This window comes from Scleropages formosus, chromosome 4 (genome assembly GCF_900964775.1).
Source record: "Scleropages formosus chromosome 4, fSclFor1.1, whole genome shotgun sequence".
Taxonomy (NCBI): Eukaryota; Metazoa; Chordata; class Actinopteri; order Osteoglossiformes; family Osteoglossidae; genus Scleropages; species Scleropages formosus.
This window is the reverse complement of record NC_041809.1, coordinates 36,002,547-36,026,976: the sequence shown is the minus strand read 5'-3', so window position 1 is coordinate 36,026,976 and position 24,430 is coordinate 36,002,547. Positions and strand designations below refer to the sequence as shown.

The 24,430-nt window shown below is 41.5% G+C and overlaps 2 protein-coding genes across 6 annotated transcripts; one reads left to right on the top strand and one right to left on the bottom strand.

The window, feature by feature from the left end:
- Window positions 1-164: 164 nt before the first annotated feature.
- ndufa2 (NADH:ubiquinone oxidoreductase subunit A2) lies at window positions 165-1,801 on the top strand. The gene is made up of 3 exons (XM_018752277.2): window positions 165-328; window positions 651-757; window positions 1,633-1,801. The coding sequence occupies exons 1-3, from the start codon at window positions 225-227 to the stop codon at window positions 1,722-1,724; spliced, it is 303 nt and encodes a 100-aa protein (XP_018607793.1). The 5' UTR covers window positions 165-224; the 3' UTR covers window positions 1,725-1,801.
- A 426-nt stretch (window positions 1,802-2,227) lies between these two features.
- LOC108934438 (nucleolar protein dao-5-like) lies at window positions 2,228-21,842 on the bottom strand. 5 transcript variants are annotated; one of them, XM_029251321.1, is made up of 30 exons: window positions 21,621-21,842; window positions 17,093-17,436; window positions 16,615-16,667; window positions 16,292-16,416; window positions 16,026-16,199; window positions 15,738-15,901; window positions 14,389-14,508; window positions 13,591-13,794; window positions 12,880-13,041; window positions 12,661-12,759; window positions 11,605-11,775; window positions 11,188-11,328; window positions 10,598-10,774; window positions 10,094-10,261; window positions 8,505-8,678; window positions 8,183-8,365; window positions 7,948-8,067; window positions 7,241-7,582; window positions 6,425-6,563; window positions 6,152-6,267; window positions 5,961-6,000; window positions 5,500-5,570; window positions 5,188-5,389; window positions 4,905-4,972; window positions 4,417-4,663; window positions 3,911-4,023; window positions 3,547-3,685; window positions 3,320-3,458; window positions 3,195-3,229; window positions 2,228-3,100 (listed from the first exon to the last, which is right to left on the bottom strand). In XM_029251321.1, exons 2-29 carry the CDS (start codon window positions 17,219-17,221, stop codon window positions 3,202-3,204), a joined length of 4,008 nt encoding a protein of 1,335 aa, XP_029107154.1. In that variant the 5' UTR covers window positions 17,222-17,436; window positions 21,621-21,842; the 3' UTR covers window positions 2,228-3,100; window positions 3,195-3,201. The 5 variants fall into 5 exon arrangements, with proteins under 5 accessions (XP_029107154.1, XP_029107151.1, XP_029107152.1 ...); XM_029251318.1 differs by having other exon boundaries at window positions 3,547-4,023; XM_029251319.1 differs by having other exon boundaries at window positions 3,547-4,023; window positions 4,417-4,591.
- Between the last annotated feature and the right edge of the window lie 2,588 nt (window positions 21,843-24,430).

Sequence of the window (24,430 nt, the reverse complement as noted above, 5' to 3'; positions counted from 1 at the left end):
TAATCGCACTCAGAGGTATAACGTTGGTTGGAGACGATTGCTTTAGCCTTCCAAGTCTCCGTACTTCTATTGGACAATGGATGAAATCAGTACATTTGCTAATTTTCGTGTCAATCCAGAGCTCGAACTATAATTGGTTACAATTGGGTCACTTGTTAATTGTCATTGGTCTGTGTCACGGAAACGGTGGGTTCAAAGGAAATAATAACTGCTACTTGAAAATCATGGCTGCTGCAGCGGTGAGAGCTATCGGGTCTAACCTTGGCAGAAACCTCCGGGAGGTTCGGCTACATTTTTGCCAGACGTCAGTGGCGAGTCAAGGCGCAAGGTAACATATCCTTTGGCAAAGCATTTGTATATATATATATAATAATGGAAATAATTTTCAGATGCATGGGATCATGGTAGCTGTACGTCTTCTAAAAGTTATTTTTTGGATACACGTAACGGTTACGTTTACGTTTTTCCTGTCGAATTATAATAATTAACGCGATAGAAAAGATTAAAATAATAAACGCCCCATGAATTAATGCGCAGTTAACGCTGCTAAACAGGCCAGGTGTATCATGTCATGAGACACGATCATGACATGGATGGATCGTGTCCTACTCATTACACTGACTGACTGACTGTAAATCACCCTGTGACAGAGAGTTCGTGGAGCAGCATTATGTGACACTGAAGAAGTCGAATCCGCAAGTCCCGATCCTGATCAGAGAATGTTCTGGAGTGCAGCCTACACTGTGGGCTCGATACGGTACGACTAAGCGGTAAACTCAAACAAAAACAAAACTCTCCAATCTTAATTAGTCATGGGGAACAAGGAGTCCTTTTCCCCCCACTGTTTCTGCAAACCTCAAATTTCATTTACATTAATTTAGCAGATGCTTTCATCCATATACTGGTGAAACACACTTTGTCTCTCACACACACACACACTAGGGTGATTTTAGAGTCACCAATCCACCTGAACAGCATTTCTTTGGACTATGGGAGGAAACCAGAGCACCCAGCGAAAACCCACAGAGACATGAGAACAGGCAAACTCCACTCCATGCAGGCTGATAGGGATTGGACTCGTGTCCTCTCGTACCACCCAGGCGCTGTGAGACAGCAGTGCTACTCAGTATTTGTGTATAGCTACAATAACAAGTACTGCTCATAACCCATTTGAGGAGCAGTGGCATGGTGGCACAGCAAGTAGCGCTGCTGTCTCACAGCGCCTAGGTGTTGCGAGAGGATGTGGGTTTGATCCCTGCCCAGTCTGTGTGGAGTTTGCACGTTCTCCTTGTGTCTGTGTGGGTTTCCTCCCACACTCCAAAGACATGCTGTCAGCTTCCCCCATTGTGTGTGTGTTTGTTTGTTCCGCTGATGTATGGATGAGTGACCTATTGTAAGTAGTGTATCTAACAGTGTACGTCACTGCGGTGAATAAGGTGTGTGGGCTGATAACACTACATAGAGTTCATTGGAAGCTGCTTTGGAGAAAAGCATCTGCTAAGTGAATAAATGTAAATCTTTGGGCCCCAATATCTCACAAGCTGATAGGCCTGTTTTATAGAATATGTTACTTTTATAAGAAGCTCATTGGCTGCTTTCTGAGTACTCACTCTGTGCATTGTTGTTTTGCAGAATTTGGTAAAGAAAGGAGTGTGACTCTGGAAAACATGAATGTGGACCAGGTGGCAAAGGCTTTGGAAACAGTGGTTAATACCAAACCATGACAAAGGGATTTCTTCTTGACAGAGTGCTAAGAAATGTTAGTGTAAAACTGAGTATGTTTAATAAATGCTAATACATACAGACCTTGCTGCTGAGCATTTTTTCATTAACTTACAAAATCTCATCAGATGGTTGCACAGTATGAATCATTCATTTGCAGAATAACTCGGAAGTGTTTATCTTTGTGTAAAACTGTCATAACATAGATTAGGATTACAAAAAATAAAATGGTGTGAGTATCAAAGCAGTGATTACTTCCAGCACATGTACTATTAGTTTTCCTTTAACACACACTTATGGTATGTGAGGCACAAAATACTAGAAGTCTTCAGATGATGCTCAAGAGCCTTTTTTTTTTTTTTTTAATAAACCTTTCAGTAAGGAGGCATGGAGTCTTATTTTAGTGTTGTGATGTTGGGTTGGTGTATTTAATTTACCTTTCAACATAAATCACACAGGAACCATTGAGCAAAGGAAACTATAATCACTTAAATACTGTAAAAAAAAAAAAAAAAAAAAGTAGATTGTAGCCCTGAAGATCCAACTACATCCTTTGGTGATAGTAAATGTTACATTGCAACACTGGAAGCTTAGTGAATGGGGCAACATTTTAAGATATCAGTTACTGACAAATTTACCAACATTCTATTGCAAAAGCATTCAGTGACTTGGTGTGTGATTGTCTACATATCATGAGTTACCCTTTCTACATCCTGCTGTACCCATACCCTGTTTTGAAGTCAGTTTTTAGGTACTGCCTTTAAATGTTCAAATATCTAACATACCATGCTCCTTCAAATAATGCAAAATTAACATTTATTAAAAGCTGAAATGAACAAACACCAGAAAAATGACAGTTACATGCCTGTTTCACAGTGTCTAAAAGTGTGTGTGGCAGAAACACTTGTATTATGTGTTAAGGGAGAAAAGCCTCCCTTTCAACTACTGCAGTAAGGTGGTCTATGGTCAGTATAACCTTGTTCCCAAAGCACAGTGATAATCACATGCTAGTCTGTGTGCTACTGTTTCTGCCCTGTCAAATATAAAGTCACCTTTAAGTACAGAGAATCCACACTGGATGCAGAATTCATTTCCATAGTCTTAACTGGAGTCAGCAGCATCTAACTGAAAATATCCCATACAATTAGAAAAACTGAATAAATCCATAATATTGCTGTAACAAAACCTTCCATCCTCTGTAGTATTGCTTACTGCTAAAATGCTATAGAACCAAACATGTTTCACAGAAAGCACATACAAACTGAAGTAACTTTTTCCTCACTATAAAGTAACACTAGTTTAACCCGTGTGGAAGAGTTGATCCTCTTTCACTGGCCAGCAGCTCATCTACTCTCGGGTCCGCAGAGAACAGCAATTCCTGTGGAGATTTTAAATATAGTATGGTGTATCTATTATACATTACAATGAAAACATGTAGTAACACAAAGTGTATTTTAACATTTTCTACTCACCCATCCATCATTCACTGTTTCTGAAGGAACGCGATCTACAAAAAAAGTCCATTACTTTCTTTTTACAGCATTACAAAATGATGTAAAACACGTGATAATACATTTGAAACAAAATTTTTCTTTACTTTTTTCTCACTTTTCCCAAGGCGGCTTTAGAAGGTTCTGGACTAGTCCCTAAAGGTGGAGGTGTGTCCAGATGAAGCCCCTGTGGCCCCTTGAAAGGTGTCTTGATCAGTTTTCCTCTGTCTTTCCATCTGTTTTTCTCTAAAAGGAACACATTGTTGAACAAAGCACTGACACTCAAACCAGCCCAAAATCATGGAATATAGACGTAAATCTTCCCAACACTTACTTTTCTTTTTTTTCTTCTTCACAAGCGTACTCTCCGCCAGACCTTGGATTTGCAGCTCATGGTCTTCTGTGTCCTGAGTTTGCTTCTTCTTTGAAGGTGTCTTCTCCTCCCTGTTGCTTTTGTTTTTCTTTTTTCTTTTCTTAAAAGCAGGAATTTCAGATTCTGGCTCTGATCTTATAGTACCGTCTTTGTCAAATTTCTTCCTTTTTTGCGGATCAAGCACCAATAGCGGCTTCTTCACAGCAGTAGCTTTCTTTAATTCTTTTTTTTTGGTAATGGCCAGCAGCTGCTCAGCCACAGAGGTAAAGACACTCATAGTCTTGTGGGCTTTAATCTTTTTACTCCCTGTATTCTTAACTTTTACCTTCTCTTTCTTCTTCATTTTCTTAATCTTCTTTAAGGCCTTTGCAGACAAAATGAGGGTGGTGGAGTTGGACTCCATAGAGTCATCAGAGCCCATCTTTGCAGTTGCATCATCTGACAAGAATTTTTATGAATTATGTTCATGATGAAAAACTTAAGGTACAGCCATGTTCACCTATTTACTTTGCACTTAGTTCATCAGTTTATGCACCAAATACACACACAGTGTTCCTAGCATGTATGCAGTTTAAATTTTTATGAACGTCACTTCTATTTCTCATTTAAACAATTTACAGTTCAGCGGGAATTTATTCAAGATTTAAATAAAATTGTTGATTCATTTGTGCAATTTTTTCATTTTATTTTCCAGGAAATAAACCTTACACTGTACTGAATGGCTTCAACAGAAGAAAAGGTCAACTGCAGCCAAGTGATGGCAGGTATGTTGAAAGTTTACATATCTATAATTACACATGCTGAAAGTCTGCATGTGTCTATATGTGTTACCTGAGGGAGTCAGTGCCTCTTTTTCTGACTCTTCCAAATTAAGCTTGTTCTCGGAATGAGGGTTGTTCCCCAGCTCTGTGGGGTTTGCTTCTGTGTCTGCACCTTTCTTCTTCTTCTTCTTCTTCTTACTCTTCGGTTCCATATCTCCTTTGTCTGTGCTCCTCCTCTTTTTTGCCTGAGGCATAGCTTCTGTTGCTATGGTTTTCACTTCAGGCTCTCCCTCACTATTCACTCCTGATACTAGTGACTGATTAAATGAATAAGGCATTGAAATGATATCTCACAATTGTACGAAATAGCTAAAATGATCTACATGTAGTGGTTGTATTAGTAAACCAAAAGCACCAGGTTCAAGGCCCAACATGGAAACTGCTGATACAAATAAAACCATGAAAAATAAACTTGAATCTCTTACACAAATACACACTTATAAAGGCATGGTAAAGTAGAATGAGGGTGTGTCCACAATAGTGGTGTTCAGTTGCTACCTTTGAGCTCTTTGATCCAACCTTCTTAAGACTAACACCAGTCTCAGATGATTCTGGCTCTTCAGAAGCTGAATACATGAGACAAAGATTAAGTTAAGATGCAAAAAAACATCAAGCAAGCCTTAACATGTTGAACACATCAGCTTTGACCACTAAAATAAGCAAATGCAGCTGCTTGAGATCTGCTCAGCTGCATGTTTAACTTCATTCTCAGCGGCGTACATTGTTTGCTGTTGGTCTGTCAAATTCAGGGGGGTGACACATTCTGGTGAACTGTGGGTACCTTTGCATGGCATTGTTATTAACTGGTCCAAACTGATGGCAGATCCTCCACTGGGTAAAATCAGCTCCTGACCAGGGCCTGTGGGGGAAATGTTCTCATCCTCAAATTGGACAGAGGCTTTCTTTTTTTTCTTCTTCTTCTTCCTCCTCCTTTTCCTTCTTTCAGTGGCTTTCTTCATAGATTCTTTTGGGTCCAGAGAAGTCTGATGACAGACAAAACTAGTTGTAGAAGCAACTGAAAAATTACAAATACTTTCTAGCTATAGTAATTGAATATATAGGAAAGAAATCTCTAGATGCTCTAGTGGCTGACCTGGGAGAGCTCCTCTGCAATGACATCACCGTCCTTTGAGTTTTTGGGAGCTGCATCAGAAGATGCTGTCCCTGAGAGAGCAGAAGATCATCAGTGGCATCACAGCAAAGCCCTTATTTACCCAAAAAGCTAAAGTATGAACAATGTTGTGGTCCCACCCCAAATCACAAATTTGATCCATTAAGGGACAAGCACCAAGGAAGTTTACAGAACCCATAAGTATGTCTTTAAATGTCTACATCACCATGATAAACCTTATGTTGGTAGAAACTGCAAAACTGTACTGAGAATTAACCATACCAGGTCAGACAGCTACCACAGATCTATTGTTTAACCACTGTCTTCCCCAAATTTCATGTCTCGGAGAAAAGAAAAAGAAACAAGACCAGAAGAATGACGCAGAACATGTTTACTTTACAAATGCTATACTGTGAAGATGTTTGTACATTTTAATACTTTACCTAATATGTCAGGTTCAGAATCCATTATTGCTGAGACTTCCTGTAAACAGATATCAATTAGTTTCTCAAGTTTCTTGAATCAATGTCCGCTCGATTGCAAAAAAAAAAAGTTCCCACACTTTCAGAAAACAAAGCCTGATAAAACATTTCTGACAAAGGAATGGAATTTCTTACATGCTGTGTGTGTGTACCTGAACGAGTATGGAAGCACCATCCTCAGTGCCCTTGGTTGTACTGCTCTTGATGTCAGATGAAAGTTCTGGAGCGACGGCACGTAGTTTAGCTTTGGGAGTCTTCAAAGCCGAGTCTTCAGAAGAGAACAAAACAGCAAAAAATATTAAAACAGCAGTCAGCAATGGAGGTTATGCATCAGACATCTGAAATGTGCACTGATATAGAAGTCTTAATACACAACAATAACTGAAACATGGAAAAATAATGCAATTATAAGGACTACTTCTGACTTTCAAGAGATGCGTCCTTTTCGGACAGGTCCTCACTGCCACCGGCCACTTTTTTTGAAGCGTTCGGAGTCTTCTGTACAGTCTGGGTTGTGGATTTGCATTTCATCTTGGGCAAAATGTCGGAAGCTGCCACAGCAATCTGCTGACACATTCCAAAGATTTGGTCAAAAAGGGGGAAGCATGACTACGATTATTGTCCTGTTGAAATTGACATGAAAGCATTTTTTAAACTCTGAAGCATAAAGGAAAAGAAATCCGGACATATATAAAGCACTCTCTACAGGAAAGGCTCCTGCTCCTAAACAAGTTAATGACGCTTTCCTCTCAGCAAGACTACACTCTGCTCCAGCTTCATCCTTGCTGTTTCAATCATCCGAGTTCTCCATCTCATCTGTGGACTCAACTGACACTGCTGAAGACACCTTTGATTTGGAGCATCTCATCATCTTTTGCTGAGAGGTATGAAGGTATGTAAACGAAAGGTGGCTAAAGTGTGCCATGTCCTCTTTTTGCTGGGTTATAAACCTAAAGGACTTAAATGATAATTTACTGAGAAGAGTGCAGATATAACTGATCCTTCTCAGTGGCTTTGTCTGAGACAGCGGGGACCTCCTCCTCTGTTGGTTCTGATGGTTTGAGTACGATTTCAAAAGTGCTTACAGCCTGGTCAAGGGTCTTATCTTTAGGCCTCTTCTGGGTCATTACCACAGTCTTATGTTGCCCAGAAACACCAAAACACATGACTGCAGATCCAAAACTGTACACTTACATTTGTCTTCATGGCCACTGTTTAAACAGTCTATACTGATTCGTTACCTTCGCTGAAGGGTCTTCACCACTCTCCGAATCATCACTGCTAGCCTCCTTGGCCTTTCCCTCTTTAGAAGGGGCCTTGGGTGCTGCTTTAACCTGGCTTGGAATGGGATGTCCAGGCTTGACTGACACCATGGAAGCCCGTTTAGCTGGGGCTGACTTTCTTGGAATCTCGTCCTCACTGTCTGTGCTTGTACTCTTTTTTCGTCTGACAGATACTGAGGTCTTCATGGTTGTTTTTGAGGTGGTGGTGGGTGCGGTCTTGGCTCTGACTGGGGTCACCGCACTCAATGACTTTGCTGGAATAACCTTACATACTTTTGGCTTGATGGTCAGCTCTGGTTTCTATGAAACAAAATGTGCAAATTTAGCAAAAAGTGAACCCTTTTTAATTTGTTAAAGAACAGAAGATTATCCCTCTATAAGTGGTGACATAATTTCAAGAGATGTGCTGACATTATAAATCACACTACCTGGTCAAAATAAGGGACAAATGAAAACTGACATACTGTGAAACCCTGGATTGGAAGTCTTCTGTTTTCACCAGGTAGTATGGTGGAACTCACTTCCAACAGAGGGCAATTAAGGAAAAATTATAATGTCACCACTTACACAGTGATAATTTATCTATGACTACAAGTGGTGAATGAGTCTGAACAAGAAACTTCCATAGAAAACGTGAAAGGTGAATTAAATCACGTGTAACTGACCTGGTCAGGTGCGTTGTCCTCGCTCTCAGATTCCTCACTGTCCCTGTCTGAACTCTGACCCCTGTTGACCATTGCTGGGGTGGCTAAATGTGTGCTTGCTGTGGGCTCAGTGGACATTACCTGTTTAATAAAACATGTATCATTTGATCATGCAATTAACAGCAAAAATAAATGGTAATATTACACAGAAATAATATTGCTAGCATTATGGGTCTCATTTTTAAAATCATGTTACCTGTGTTGGGGGAATCTCCTCTTCACTTTCTGATTCATCATCGCTCTCTGAGCTCTCTTCTGGTTTTGAGGAGGCTGTGGTGGGAGCCAAGGTATAACTAGGTTTACCTGGTGTTGAACCTTTCAGTGCAGTTGTCTTTGCAGGGCCAGACACAAGTTTAGCTTTCGGTGTCACACCAGCTTTCTGTGTCAGAGAAAGATCCAAATGGAGGACACATACCGAATGTCTCAGTTAAAGTTTTACCAACCTTACTGACATTTATGCAATTGGAGAAGAACTACTCTAGTTTATAAGCAGATGCTCTGACAGCAAAAGAACCCACCTGTTGTGGTGGTGTTGCTACCTCTTCACTCTCTGAGTCATCACTGCTCTCTGGGCTGTCAGCCTTCTTTGCACCTTTAGCCTGGATAGGTGTGGGATGGCTGAGCTTCACTGGAGTTTTAGATGCCCTCGTGGGTGAAATCTTGGCAGGTGTCCCTTTTGGGATTTTGGTTTTCTAAAAAAAGAAAAACATACATTCCTTAAACAAAAACAGAAACAATGAAAGAACTGTATTTAAGCTGGATGGGTACTCCACTTGTTTCTCCTCACTGATACCATGTGTAGATCCAGCCGATATTCATTTTTAACATGTAAAACACAAGCACCTCCAATACAATACTGAGATGTCATCCTGATGATTCCTGCAGCACTTGCTCACTCCATACATATTCCTCATAGAATTTGCAACTGAAGTGCAGAACAAAAGTGTCAAGTGGTAGGATGTTGGCAGATATAGAGAAAACCATACAAGGGTACCAAAAATCACATCCTCTTTTGTCTCAATGCTTTGGACGGTACCTCCTCCTCACTATCAGAATCCTCAGTGCTGGACTTCATCTCGTTGGCCAGTACTGGCTCAGCTAAAGCTTTGCAGGTTGGGGACTTGCTGAAGACTCCGTTTTAGAATCAAACAAATACACATTATGAGTATTCTTTTAGAAATACAGCAGCAGTGACGCTTTACTGGGGGGGGGGGGGGGGGGGGGGGGGAAATTACTCCATAAAGTTGATAAGAGGTTTCCTCTTTTAACCACTTAAACCTTGGGGGAAGTAGGAAATGTTGGGGTTAGAGATTTCTCCTTTGGACTCAGAAGACACAGGTTTGAATTCCATCTCTGAGTGCAGGACTCAGAAACAAGGTATGGAAATGCTATCGAGTTAATGTGACTCAAAGCAAAACTCGCATGATTTTCCTGGCTAGGGAAGAATGGAAGTAGGCTGCCAATGTCTTGATTCATACATGCCTGGGGGGGTGTAAACACGGGGTGAAATATGCAAACTCCATGCACCCTGAGCAAGACTCAAACCCCATACCCAGCAAGCAGCTCAGCAGCTGCAAGGCACCATCTTTACCCATTGTACCTCCATGTCCCCTGAATAAGGTGCTGGATTGCTCCAGTTTATTTTTAAAAAAAAAAAAAAAAAAAAAAAAAAAAAAAAAGAAAAACCAGCTGTACAAAGAGGTCAACAACAAGTAAGCCTAAAATTCAAAGTTTTCTGGAAAAAATGTTTACTTGATGCTTTCCCCCACAGCAACTTATAATGTTAAGGTACTTACAATTATTTACCCATCTATACAGTTGGGTAATTTTTACTGGAGCAATTTAGACTAAGTCTGTTGCCCAAGGGTATCACAGCTAGAATCAATCTTACAACCTTTGGGTTCAAAGGCATAAACGCTAACCACTACGCTACCAGTTATCCCATGTAAACTCTCTATACAAATAATTAAAAAATATAAAATTCAACAGAAAAGAAACTACAAAAAGAAATTTACAACAAAATAAAGTCCCAAAATTAAACTTTAGATGCTACTCTGAAGTGTGCCCTCTAACAAAAATTAGATAATTTTCTTGAGGTATTTTAGACCTGGGTTGGTGGAATTTCATCTTCACTTTCTGATTCATCGTCACTCTCTGAGCCCTCTCCTGATTTTGACAGGGCTGTGGTGCGACCAGATGTGGTACTGGGTTTAACTAGTGCTGGAGTCATAACTGCAGTGGTCTTTTTTGCAGCGTTGGGTTTTCCATCGGCTTTCTGTATCACAAGAGAGAAAGGCCGTATAGAGTGAACTGGTGCAAAGTGCAACAGACAAGTGACAACAACCAATGTGTAGGCCAAAGTAATACAAAAATAAGAAGGAAAAAAATATCTTTACACAGAAACATGCTGTGAGACCTATCTAAAAATGAACCATTAAGAGTATGCTCATTTATACCATGATACTCACTGCACAAATGCTGTAATTATTTAATGCCCAACACTACAGATATCTCTATGCCAAGGGTCTCAAAGGGTGATGTAGAACACAGAGGTTTTTTAAAAAATAAAATCACTGTTCTTCACACTATGAAGAGCCCACCAGCTATGTACCTCTTCACTCGCTGAATCATTGCTGCTCTCAGAGCTCTCGGACTTCTCTACAGCAAGACCCTTGGGTGACTTTTTAGCCTGGGCTGATTTGTGCTGGCTGGGCTTCAGTGGAGCTGCGGAAGCTCCATTCTTTGGAGTCTTCTGGGTAGTTGTCAATGTTGAGGTTGTCACTTCTTTCTAAAATGCAGATTCCATAAGAAATAGAAGTGGACAGTGAGGAAATAAACTCTGGATTCAGAATCAGTGTGATCTCTATTGGTTTTTTTTTTCCCCACTGAACAACCATTTGGGATGAAAACATTATAAGAACAGAATATGAGAATGAAGATTTGTTAATTAAGCTGAATTAACAAGTTTTACTTTAGCATCAACTGCCCTTGTACAAAGACATCTCACATCTGGAGACATGCCACTAATGCCTTTTGAACTGTCCTTCTTATGAGCCACTCCTGGGGTGGCTGAAGGCTTACTGGGTGTGAGATTTGTCAGCATTACCTGTTGGGTAAATGACCAAGCCACGCTTTACCATGCCACTAGCAGCAAAAATTAACAAGCAGCATTATACATGTCAATCATGACACAGATGTCACCTGTGTTGGTGGAATTTCTTCACGTTCGGATTGGTCATCATTCTCTGAGGTCTCTTCTGTTTTTGAAGGGACTTTGGTGAGACCAGGGGTGACAATCACTGTAGTTGCCTTGTGTGGTGTGTCAGGCACAGGTTTAGCGCTCTGTATCACAAAAAAAAGACAGATCCACAAATGACTGCGCACAATAAATAGACCAGTGTAATCCAAAAGTCAACAGGAAAGACTTCTTCATATACAGATAAATGTACACTGTGAAGTCAGTGGTCATTCATGCAGTGGGGCTCAGGGTGCTGGGGGGGGAGGAAAAAAAAAAAAAAAATCTCATGTCCTTGAACATGGATGTCCAATTTAAGCCTCTATGAGCATGATCAGCAGCAGGAAGAAAATGCAGAAGAGTGGTTTTTCCTAAGAGCCCACCTCTTTAACAGCTTCTTCTTCACTCTCCAAGTCATCACCACTCTCACTCTCTGAGCTCTCTGCTTTCTTCTCTGCAGCAGGAACCTCAGGGGCATCTTTAGCTTTGCTGTGTACAGACTGCCTGGGCCTTTCTGGGGCTGCAGGTATAACTTTTGGGGTTTTGACTGCTTTCTAAAATAAAAACGTGAAAAAATGAGAACCAGGTGGCACCTGGATGTGCTGCTGCCTTTGGATTTAAAGGTCACAAGTTCAAATTCAACCTCCAGGCGTAGTATCCTTGAGCAAGGTACTTATCCTAAACTGCTCCAGCAAAATTACCCAGCTGTATAAATGGATAAATAATTATAAGTAGCTCAACATTGTAAGTTGCTTCAGAGAAAACTGTCAGCTAAATAAATAATTAAAATGAATACTTGTTTTTTCCCACTGGAAAAACATCAAGCTTGCTGAAATCTTTAATGCCTGACCATACAGCAATCTCACTTTTGGTCTCAAAAAAATCAGAATGAATAATGAGCGCATTCCAAAGCTGGTAAGATTTCAGTGTCATTAAGCAAAATTTAAAAATGTGTTTTTCCCATATGGGTAACAACTTACCACATCAATTTACTTGGTAGGCAAGAAGCTAAATTACACCAACAATGCATACTGTACACTAAATATAAGCAGCATGCATGGGCCACTGCGGTCAGATCACCACAGTGCATGTAAGAGATTGCTAAGACTAGACACCACTAAAAAAAACATCATACCCTAAATGCCTTGGGCATTTTCAATGACCAAAAAAAAAAAAAAAACAAAATTCATGAAAAAACATAAGCATGCATTAGTTGCAACTATTTTCACTTCCATCAATAACTACAATACAATGAAGGTGCTTCACTCTGCATGCATTTATCATGAGCAGCTTCACCAACATGAAAGATTCCTAGTCCAGACAAACGTTACCAGTTTGTGTTCATACTCCTATAACTCTGCCCTAACTGGCTATTGGGAAACAAAAGGCTCTCTGAAGCAAACTGTCAGTTATGTTTTACATTGCAACGTTTCACTGACCTGGACAGACACGTCCTCCTCACTGTCTGAACTCTGACAACTGCTGACCACTGCTGGAGTGGATGAAGGTGGGTTTACTGTGGGCTTTGTGGACGTGGCCTGTTTAATAAAACATGTCACTTAGTCATGCTAATGAAAACAAAAGTGAATGGCAATATTAAACAGCAGTATTACTTGTATCACGATTACAGTTGTCAATAAGATTTTAAATAATGTCACCTGGGTTGGTGGAATTGCCTCTTCACTTTCTGACTCATTATCACCGTCTGAGCTCTCTTCTCTTTTCAAAGGGGCTGCAGTTAGGTCAAGGGTGGAACTGGGTTTAACTGGTGCAGGGGTCGTCTCTGTAGCGGTGTTATTTGGACTGTCCGATACAGCTTTCTGTATCACAGGGAGCAAAGGGCATTAGCGTACAGTGAGTTGGCACAGAGATGGGCAGATGCACGAGTGACTGCACCCAGTCAATAGGCCAGTGTAGCGCAAAAGCCAACAGGAAAGAGAGTCTGCAATGCACATTGTTAGGGTAGTCTTTACAAATCAACAAGATCTACAAGTATTTGCTCATTCATGCAATGAAGCACACTGTTCTGAAAACACAACGGTCCAATGTCTCTAGCTATGGATGTCTACATTTATTCATTTAGCTGATTATTTTCTCCAAAACGACTTACAAGTTAAGCGACCTGCTACTGTTTAGCCATCTGTACAGCTGGATAATTTTACTGGAGCAATTTAAGGTAAGTACATTGCTCAAGGGTACTACAGCTTGAGGTGGAATTCGAACCTGTGACCTTGGGTCCAAATGCAAACTGCATAAATGGGTAACTAACTGCTACACTACTAGCTGCCTCTACAAGGTTAATGTGAGCATGCTCTGTAGTACAGAGGAAAGAAACAAAAAAAATACTCACAAAAAACACAACAGCCTACCTGGTCTTGTGTCACTTCCTGGTCACTGACTGAGTTATCATTGCTCTCACTCCCAGAGCACTCAGCCTTGTTCTGGGCAGCAGAGATCTTGGGTGTAGCTAAAGCTTGGCTGGTGGTGTCCTGGCTAGACTTTAGTGGGGCTGCAGTGGCTCCCTTTGTTGGAATTTGTTTGGAGGATTTACGTACTGGTGTTTTCCCAGGTTTCTAGAATGGAGACACATTCCAGAAACAAACACAGCAGTTTTTCCTCTAATGAACTACACTTGCACTTTGCCAATGTCACTTGCAGTGTATGCTGATAAAACATTCATGGAGAATGGTAAGCACTTGTAGAAAGTAGGCAAATCCTCAACTTCACCACACTTTATGAATTTATATATAAAAAAGTAGCCAAATAGCTAAAGGCAAATTATGGTAGATCAAAAGCTACCACCACATATGAGTTAGATTACTGTACTTGGCAAAGTCTCAGAAGCTGTAATCAGACATTTATACCCGGTAATAAGCCACCTGGTGTAATATTGGCATACTGACCAATTTGAATTTAATATAGAAGATGAACGTTGACAATTAATACAAATGGGTTGAAGGCATGTAAACTGAGATTAGTGAAGCTGATGAGTTGCTCTTTCATGAAAGGCTCCAAAACAATACACTGTCACATTGCATGTACTTTCTCTCTGAGCGCAGTTTCAGCTGAAATTCCAGCTCCAACCTCTTGACAAATACCGTCCATTTCTGAGTCACAAAAGCTCTGTATTAAAGGGTTAGCAATATTCTTTCTCAGATATGACTTACCTGGACAGGTGCTTCTTCTTCTCTCTGAGAATCATTACTGTCAGCTGAACTCTTAGACTCACTGGCCCCTGCTACACTTGAAGTCTTCATAGCTGTGGGTTTTGGTGTAGTACCTTCAGCCTGTAAGAAAAGGAAAACACATTCCCAGTGGATCAAATATCCATAGCAGGAAATCTTTAACTGAAAACCATATTCATCTTGGTAACTGGATCAGTAGAGAACAGAACAGTGAAACACCTTCTTATCAGAATCAGAATCAGAATGAGCTTTATTGCCAAGTATGTTCACACATACAAGGAATTCGTCTTGGTGACAGAAACTTCCACAGCACAGACAGAATGACAGTGGCAAGACACAGATGATAATTATATAATGATAATTTGATAAAGTTTGCTGGCTCACAAATATAAACCCAATGCAAAACTCAAATTATACAGATAAGGATGTTCACCCAATGACGGAGATGTTGGCATATCACCAAGCTCAGAAGGGTAGATGATGCTGTATTTGAAAGCAACATACTTCAACTTTTTTGGGGAAATTGTAGGAATTCAGAGGAAGTACACAATGCTTCCAGCTGGTCCTACACTGGCCTACAGGTTGACCATGTGGCTGCAGAGGGGGTGGGGGGAAAAAAAAAAAAAAAAAAAAAAAGATGCCCACACAATCCTCTTGATGGAGAGAAAGCTGTGTTATTTTGAATTTCTCTCCACACTGTCAAAGTTCTGCATAGACAGTATTACATCACCACACTGTTAATGGTTTGTGAACTGTTGATGTATTTTCCAGAGAGACCTCCGTCAGGGTCTTACCCTTCTTTCCTTTATAGGGGAGGTCCTACTAAAATCCTGTTGGGTTTTTAACCTCCCCAGCATATTCTTCACATACTTTTGTAATTTTATTGCTGTGTGTTCTTTTGGTCAAATAGGAGAAAGAAAAAAAAAATCATACCTGTCAAATATTGTAACCGTGTGACTTGGCATGCAGACATATTTGCAATTTCTTGGTATACTCTTTCTGTCTCTATATTGTGGTGACCTGGTTCTGTTCATAAAACTAATAAAGAGTACCAAGGTCCCGGTTTGAATTCCAGCTCCCAGCAACCAGTCTCTCAGTTCTTAACCACAGTGACTGCCAGTATCAACTGTTACTCCACAAGTGAAATGCATATAAATCATACATAACTTTGGTGGAATGTGTTTCATTGCACCAAATTTGGTGTCATCTCGGTCAGTGTGTTTTTGGCAAACATGTTTAGACTGTAAAACCCAAACAAAATAGCTTTTCCAAGGTTGAAATGCCTAGCAAGACTCCCCCATGACTCTCTGGAGGATGAATGTCATGGTCACCTGCTGTTGTGGCCTCTGCTCCTCTTCTTCTGAATCTTCAGGACTTTCACTGTCTGAGCTTATAACTTTTACTCCCATGTCCTGTGTCAAGGGAACTGTTTCCTCCTGAGGGATGGTGGGTTTGCTTAATTCCACTAAAGGAGGCACACTACTGGCATGGCCAGCTGGAGGCAACAAAGGGTACAAAATACAAATAGACAAATGAATGCATAACTTTTTTCTGGTTCAAGTGGTCATTAATATGGGGTGAGTTTACAGACAGGATTCGTAACTTTTACATTCACTTACGGGGTGTCTGCAGCTGGTCTCCATCAGGGTCATCTTTGCAGTCTGAGTGACCTTCTGTGCTTTTGGAAGACTTTTTTACCACAGAGGGAATGAAAGGTTTGTTACAGGGGGACACAGATCCATCATCAATGATGGGCTTAAATTCAGGTTCTTCTGTCTTCTCAATGATGTGACCTTAAAAAAAGGGAAAAAACTGGAATTTATGCAAGGAAAAAAAAAAAAAAGAGGAGGCAGCCAGTCCTGACAGCCTGCACCTTCAGACCTACCTTTTTCGGGTTTGACTTCGTCTCCCTCGACCCCGGCGGCATAGTCCGACAGGTGCGACTTCTTCGGGGGGCTCTCCCTGTTCAGTCCAGGCTCCTGCTTCGTATCTCCAAAACCATCTGAAGTTCTGATCATGAATTATAAGTGTTATCAAATGTTTTGGAAAGCCACGCATTTAAATAAACACGAAAACACACAATCAATGACAATCATGTCAAAGGTTTATGTCCACATCCAGCATGTGAAATTGAGACCTTAGCATTTAAAAAAAAATAAATAAATAAATAAAAACAACTTTTCTAGTGAAACAGAGAAAGGCACTTACTTTATCCAACCGGTGTATATTTCATAAAGTGTCACGCTCGCTTCCGTTTCTTTCTGTACAACCAAAATAATAACACTGAGGTTTAGTTTCCACTACATTTACGACACAAAATGCCGCCAAGTGAGAGATACCAGAGTAAATCCATCTGAAGTAGTTCACTGGAGCCATCATGGCATGATTATTATATAACTCAGTCTGTCCATTCCCGGATTTGCCCGAATCAACACTGATAAAATAACACAAATATACACTGCAAGAGAACACTTTTTGCTCACTTTTTTGTTATTACTCTAAGTCTACTGTGTTAATTTGTTACGTTAGTTCTTTTTTAAATTTAAAAATACTTCAGTGTGCGTGACTCGCTGACGTCGTAGCAGAGCTCCGCGCCCCGCGGTATTCACCTTCGTACCGATGTATCTCTCTATAGTATAGTATTTGTACCTGTGTGTGAGAGAGCGGGAGGTGTAAAGTAAATTACCTGACAAATGTGCTTTTTAAGCACCTTGGCAGCTTTCTCGTAGCCATTCTCCTTCAAATGCAAATAAATTAAACGCAGCAACTGCTGCCGCCGGTGCTGCTCCGCCGAATCTCCGCCCTGTGAGCTCATCGCTCGGCGTTGGCGCGGTGAATGTGAGCGCGAGCGCCGTGCGTGATGTAGCAATTAGCGCGAGCGGGGAACGTGGCGAACGCAGTAGCGGCGGCAGCGCGCGCTCGCCCGGCCCGCCGCGAGAACCGCCCGCACGGCCGCAGCTCAGGGAAGCGCCTTCGCGTCTAAGCCTCTGCTCGCGTGTGCATGCTGGGATATGAGGTTCTGTCCCATCCCTGCAAAGACGTCCCGTAAAAAGTGAGATTTCCACAGAAATACTGACATACATTGGGCAAAGTTAAACTATTATTATTATTATTATTATGTAGCAGACGCTTTTCTCCAAAAAGCGACTTCCAATGGATCATTGGATGGTGTTACCAGTCCACGCACCTATTCGCCACGGTGATTTTAACTGCTAGATTACACTACTTACACTGCACTGGGTCACTCATCCACATCAGTGGAACACACACTCTCTGTCTGTCACTCACACACTATGGGTGAACCTGAACAGCATGTCTTTGGAGTGTGGGAGGAAACCAGAGCACACAGGGCCACGCAGACATGGGGAGAGCATGCCAACTCCATATAGTAGAGAGAGTAAATGCCATCAAATATCTGCAGCTTCTACAGAATGCTGCTGCACAAGTTGTGTTTGATTTGCCAAAGCACTCCCATGTATCTCCTCTACTCATCTCTCTGCACTGGCTTCCTATAGCTGTCCATATCAAATTGAAAACCCTGGTTACTGTGTACAAATGCATCAATACAACTGCTTCCAGCTATTTACTGGACTTGATCAACTGGTAGGGGGGGCGCGGTGGTGCAGTGGGTTGGACCGGGTCCTGCTCTCTGGTGGGTCTGGGGTTCGAATCCCGCTTGGAGTGCCTTGCGATGGACTGGCGTCCTGTCCTGGGTGTGTCCCTTACGCCCGGTGTTGCCGGGTAGGCTCTGGTTCCTCGTGACCCCGTATGGGACAAGCTCTTCAGAAAATGTGTGTGTGATCAACAGGTACACCCCAGCCAGGCCCCTTCGCTCATCTACTTTTGCTCGCTTGGTGGTCCTGCACACGAAAGGCAAAACTCGGAGGTTCTTGGTTCTGGGTCCGTTGTGGTGGAATGACCTTCTCCTGTCACTCAGAACTGCAGAAACTCTGTCTGTTTTCAAGAAGGGTCTGAAAACCCACCTTTTCCAGATCCACTTTGCCCAAAATCTCTTCAGATCATCTATGCTGTAACCATTCACGCATCGTCACTCCAGAAGCATCCCCAGATACAACCTTTATTCAGCCATTACTCTGGTATTGTACTGCTCATTTGTGTATCTTATAATATTTAATTCTAAAAAAAATTTGAAAAAAAAATTGGTGTGGGTATCGGGATTTGTCTGTGTCTTATGCACCTACTTGAACGATGAACCTCGGTGCAGCAAGCGGTAGGGAACAAACTAGGTTTGCTCGAGACTTTCATGTCTGCAGCTATGTCTCCTTCTCTCAATGTAATGCATAAATTGTACTTTTGCTGAGGTGTACGTCGCTTTGGACAAAAGCGTCTGCTAAATGAATAAATGTAAATGTAAAGACTAAGCGGGGATTGAACCCATGTCCTCTCACACCACCCAAGTGCTGTGAGACACCATGTCACTGTACCATCTATAATAGTAATTGCAGTGATCCAGGGCCTATCCTGAAAGTACTGGATAGGTACACCAGTTCATCACAGTATACATTTAGCTGATGCTTTTCTCCAAAGTGACTTACAATGTTGAAATGTTTACAATTATTTTACTCATTTAGACAGCTGGGTAATTTTACTGGAGTAACTTAGGGTAAGTACCTTGCTCAAGGGTATTACAGCTGGAGGTGGGGATCAAACCTGTGAGCTTTGGAGCCAAAGGCAGCAGCTGTAACCACTACACTACTAGCCAGCTGGTGGCCGTATAAAGTCACACACCAAGGGCAATTGAGAGACACCAATCCACCTGAACAGCATGTCTTCAGGCTGCGGGAGGAAACCAGAGCACCTGGAGGAAACCCACATGGAAAACATGCAAATTCCACAGAGACTGAGCAGGGATCAAGCCCAGGTGCTGTCAGGTGGCAGCACTACCTGCTGAGCCACTGTGCTGCTACATCATAAGGATGTGTGAGAATTTTGCCATGTCATTATGAATGTCACTGTTAAGTTAACTGACTAGTAACACACACACACAGGGTTGCAAGGAACTGGAGCCTACCCAGCAACACAGGGCATAAGGCTGGAGGGGGAGGGGGCACACCCAGGACAGGACACCAGTCCATCACAAGGCACCCCAAGTGGGACTCAAACCCCAGATCCACCGGAAAGCAGGACCCTGGTCCAACCCACTGCGCCACCACACCCCTTGACTAGTAATAATTTATAGGAAATACTGTATTTCTCTAAAGTTAAAAAAAATGTACACAATTAAAACATTACACCACAATTACATGTTTAATTTATTGTGAATTACATACATGACTGAAGCCACTGTCCCTTAGTGAATTTTGAGAGGCTTATTTCTGTACAGTGCACTCATACAGCATATTATAATGGTTGAGACCACATCAAAGAGAGCAGAGGATATTGTTAGTAGCACTCACATTTATTATAATGTTTCATGGAGGTGTTAAGAAAAGACTCTTATTTAGGCTTAAAATGCATCTCACATACACACACACACACAGTCTGAACCGCTTGTCCCATACGGGGTCGTGGGGAGCCAGAGCCTAACCCAGCAACACAGGGCAAAGGGCTGGAGGGGGAGGGGACACACCCAAGGTGGGACGCCACTCCATCGTAAGGCACCCCAAGTGGGACTCAAACCCCAGACCCACTGGAGAGCAGGACCCAGTCCAACCCATTGCACCACTGTGCCCCCCTAAAATGCATCAATAATACAAGGTAATACACACACACACACTTTCAGAACCACTTGTCCCATACAGGGTCACGGGGAACCAGAGCCCAGCCGGTAACACAGGGTGCAAGGCCAGAGGGGAGGGGACACACCCAGGACAGGACACCAGTCCGTCGCAAGGCACCCCAAGCAGGACTCGAACCCCAGACCCACCAGAGAGCAGGACTGTGGTCCAACCCACTCTGCCACCGCACCCCTTTAATACAAAGTAATACACTGTCTTCCTTCAAGGCTTTGCTGCACATCTTGCATTTTGCAGAACAGTGTGCTTCAAAGTCATTTCCTTTTTACAGGACACGTTCATAAAAAATTATTAGTTGGCATTTAAACAGAAAAAGAGCCAGCGATTTGTGACTGTGCGCAATAACTGAAAAACTTATTAAATTCCCGTAAAACATCTGCTTCAGATTCATACAACATTCCAGATATTATAGGAACCATGAGAGTGCTTTGAATACCACCTACTGTGCTGATGGCCTGCTGTGTTTTCAGGAGAAAGGTAAAGTATTTTGAGGTAAATGAAGTATGACATGAGTGTTCACTTAAGATGTAACTTAATTAATAGGATGAAGCTGACATACAATAAAAATCAATCTCTTTCTGCTATAGATTGTGTGTGTAAAATGAGGTTATTGCCATAAGCCTTATTTAATTTATTTATGACAGTGACCTGCTTAAAAGGCTAAATTCCATGCTTGAGAACATATGTAGATCAGATATGGATTCTAGATTGATATATTATGTAACAGTAATATACGAAAGAAACAGAGGGAAAGTCCTTATTTGAGCATTGATTTGTTTTGGATCATGACAGTTTATGTTACAGCAGTACAATTATATCACCACTGAAATGGTCCAAGACATTTCACTGGGTACTGGCACATGGCAATAAAAATTTAGCAGTTTTTCCCTATTGTTTTCTGCAAATAGGCTTTTTGTAAAAGTATGTTTCATTTTGCAACTGAAACTGACAACTGGAGTTGTGGGATAAATGCCAAAAGACTCAATAATCTGAACATCTCTGGAACGTCTTCAGCCTTTGAGCTGTGTTTCCTAACCCTCTAAGCGGGAAAAAGGTTCAGTATTCAATGAAGAAAGCTAACCAGGAAAGGGCTTGGTGTCATGTCCAGACTCTAAAGCAGGAGGTCTAGCAACACAAGGGACAGAAACAATTGCTTTCCTCAAGCTTTCAGAATACATAAGTCAATGAGTCAATGCAACCCTCAAGAATACACTATTGCTGTACCTGTACTCTCTAGTTCTTTCATAAACTTGTACTTGCATGACATTGTATAAATTGTAGTTTTACTTATTTATACTACATGTTTGTAGACCACCATATGTGCATTTCATTCTAAGTAACTCAGCATAAGAAGAGAAGAAGAACTCACTTATATCCTGTTAGCAACTGACTATGTACACTTGCTTACATACACCCACCATACACAGCACACACATATAAAGGCCTATTCCTGCTTACCAGTGGTCTGGCACTGCTCTGTCCACTGGACAAGGTCAAGACTTCCCTTGTGGGCCAGGTCAGAGAGGAGGACAGTGAGCTGGGAAAAGTTGGGCATGAATCATCAGCAAAAGTTGGCAAAGCCTAAAAGGATCTCACTTGGTACTTGGTTTTGGGTGTGGGACAGGCTCAATTTGCTGCTGTTTTAGCTATTTGTGGTTGAACCTGGTCTCCCATACAGAAGCCCAGATATATAGGACCTGACTCCACCCATTCACATGGTTTTATGGGTTTTCTGTAAGACTGCCCACACTGGCGATTTCAGGACAGCCTTGCAATGTGCTAGATGTCTTAGCAGGTTATTGCTAAAGGTAATCATGCCATTAAGATAGGCAGGGATATGGGTTGCATTCTGGCAAAGAATTTGGTCCTTCAGTCATTGGAATGTTACAGGGAATCCCGTGGAGCCCAGATGGAAGGGTTACAAACTGGAGCAACCCAAGTGGAGTTGAAAAGGCTGAGATCTTCCGCTTACCATGCTGGTAACCATGCCACCCTAACAGATACAGCTAGTTACCATTAACAAACACTCAGTTGTCATGGCCCACCTATTTAAATGTGGAGCAAGAGACAGAGAGGGCCTAACATACTCCTTCCCCCTTCTCACTGACATTCAGAATAAAGACCATTGAATCCAGAAGCTTGACGTCAAGAGTCCTTTTGTCTCATAAACCAGTACATTTGTCACATGCCACCTCAAAGATTACTAGCTGTTATTGTCTTATTTATATTTATCATGTCTGCTACATTATGTGTAAATTATGTTTGCTGTTGCACTATACTAATTTAAGTCTAAGCTTGTACAAAGCATATTTTATTTATTCGTTTCAAATGATATTCTTCCCTTGTATATTTTGAAAAATTTGTTTGTTGAAGAGTGAGCTCAACTTGCATTTTCACATCTAACCATAAGTTAAAGTAAAACACATTCAAATAGAGCTCAATGCAAGCTTTTAACACAGCCAGCAAATAAATAAGGTACATTTCCATTATTATGCCCTTTTTTGATTGTAAAGGTAACAAAGCAAAGAAAGTGGCCAGATGCTGATGAATGTAGCACATGTTTATGTGATGAATTGGTTGACAATTGGGACTGACAGTTTTTGTAAATGGTGTATTTTTTTATTTTCAGTAAGTGTAAAGTAGACAATTTTAATGCTGTTTCAGCTTAATAAGATATGACAAAAGTCCTGCAACAGACTGGTATTCTGTTCACAATGTACTCTGTCTTAAGCCCTTAGACCCTGAGAGGCGATGGAGTACTGCTTGGGATGAGGGGTTGATAAAAATTAAATAAACAAAAGTCCTAGTAATAAATCAACAGCCATTTGAATTAATCTTCCTGTCATGATCTCTTGATCAAACTGGATAACTCACTCATTTTGCCTACCTCCTCGGCTAAGAGTCTGGGAGTGATGATTGAATCAAGTCTATCTTTCTCTCAGCACATTGAAGCCACAACCTAGACTTGTAGATACATCCTGCATAAAATTCACATTATCCATCCTTTTCTCACAACAGACTGCCCAACTACTTGTCCAGGCCATGGTGACATCCCCTCTGGATACTGCAATTCTCTCCTGTCTGGCCTTCCTGCTACTGCCATCAAACCTCTGCAGCTGATTCAGAATGCTGCTGCCCGAGCTGTGACTTTGACTTTGTGAAGCGTTCGCATGTATCTCCTCTACTTGCTTCTCTTCACTTGCTTCCTATAGCTGCCCGGATCAAATTTAAGACCCTGGATATGGTCTACAAATGCATCAATAGAACTGCTCCCCAGATATCTACAAGACTTAATTATCCGCTACACCCCAGCCAGACCACTTTGCTCTTCTACTTCTGCCCGCTTGGTGGCCCCACGTACGAAAGGTAAAACACAGGGGTTCTCGGTTCTGGCTGAGTGGAATGACCTTCCCCTCTCGCTCAGAACTGCTGAATCTCTGTCCACATTTAAAAAGAGTCTGAAAGCCCACCTCTTCTAGACTCACTTCGCCCATCATTTCTTAAGTTCATGTAATGTGTAAATGTTCATGCTCTATAACTTTAACATCATTCCCGGACCAATCCTTTACGCAGCTACACCTGTAATGTAACGTAAATGTTTATATGAATCTCAAAAAAAAAAATTACTAGAAAGGTGATCAGGAATTGTGGATATTCGGATAAAGTTTATGCAGCTACTCGTATGATGACCATTGGTTCCTATTGTGGAAAGAAAAACTAACTGCACTTAAGAATCACACATCTGCATCTAAGTGTCTCTTCCTGCTAATGTAATGAACACATTGTATTTTCAATGAGATGTACATCGCTTTGGAGAAAAGTGTCTGATAAATGAATACATGTAAATGTAATAAGGTTTTATTTATTGTGACATAGTGGTTGAATATACACACACAAACACATATCATTTGAATCACTTGTCCCATACAGGGTCGCGGGGAGCCGGAGCCTAACCCAGCAACACAGGCCTACAGGCTGGAGGGGAAGGGGACACACCCAGGACGGGGTGCCAGTCCGTTGCAAGGCACCCCAGGCAGGACTTGAACCCCAGACCCACTGGAAAGCAGGACCCGGTCCGCGCCACCGTGTCCCCCCTCTTTTGAATATACAAACAAATCAAATGACAGATTTACAGACCCATATGTGTTTGTAATTTGAAAACCTGGTATAGGAAAAATAGAGAATTTAAAATAGCGTTAAAAAAGAAGGTCCACTGGCAACAGCGAAATTCAGCGATTTACAGAATAAAATTGTGCAAAACTATGTTA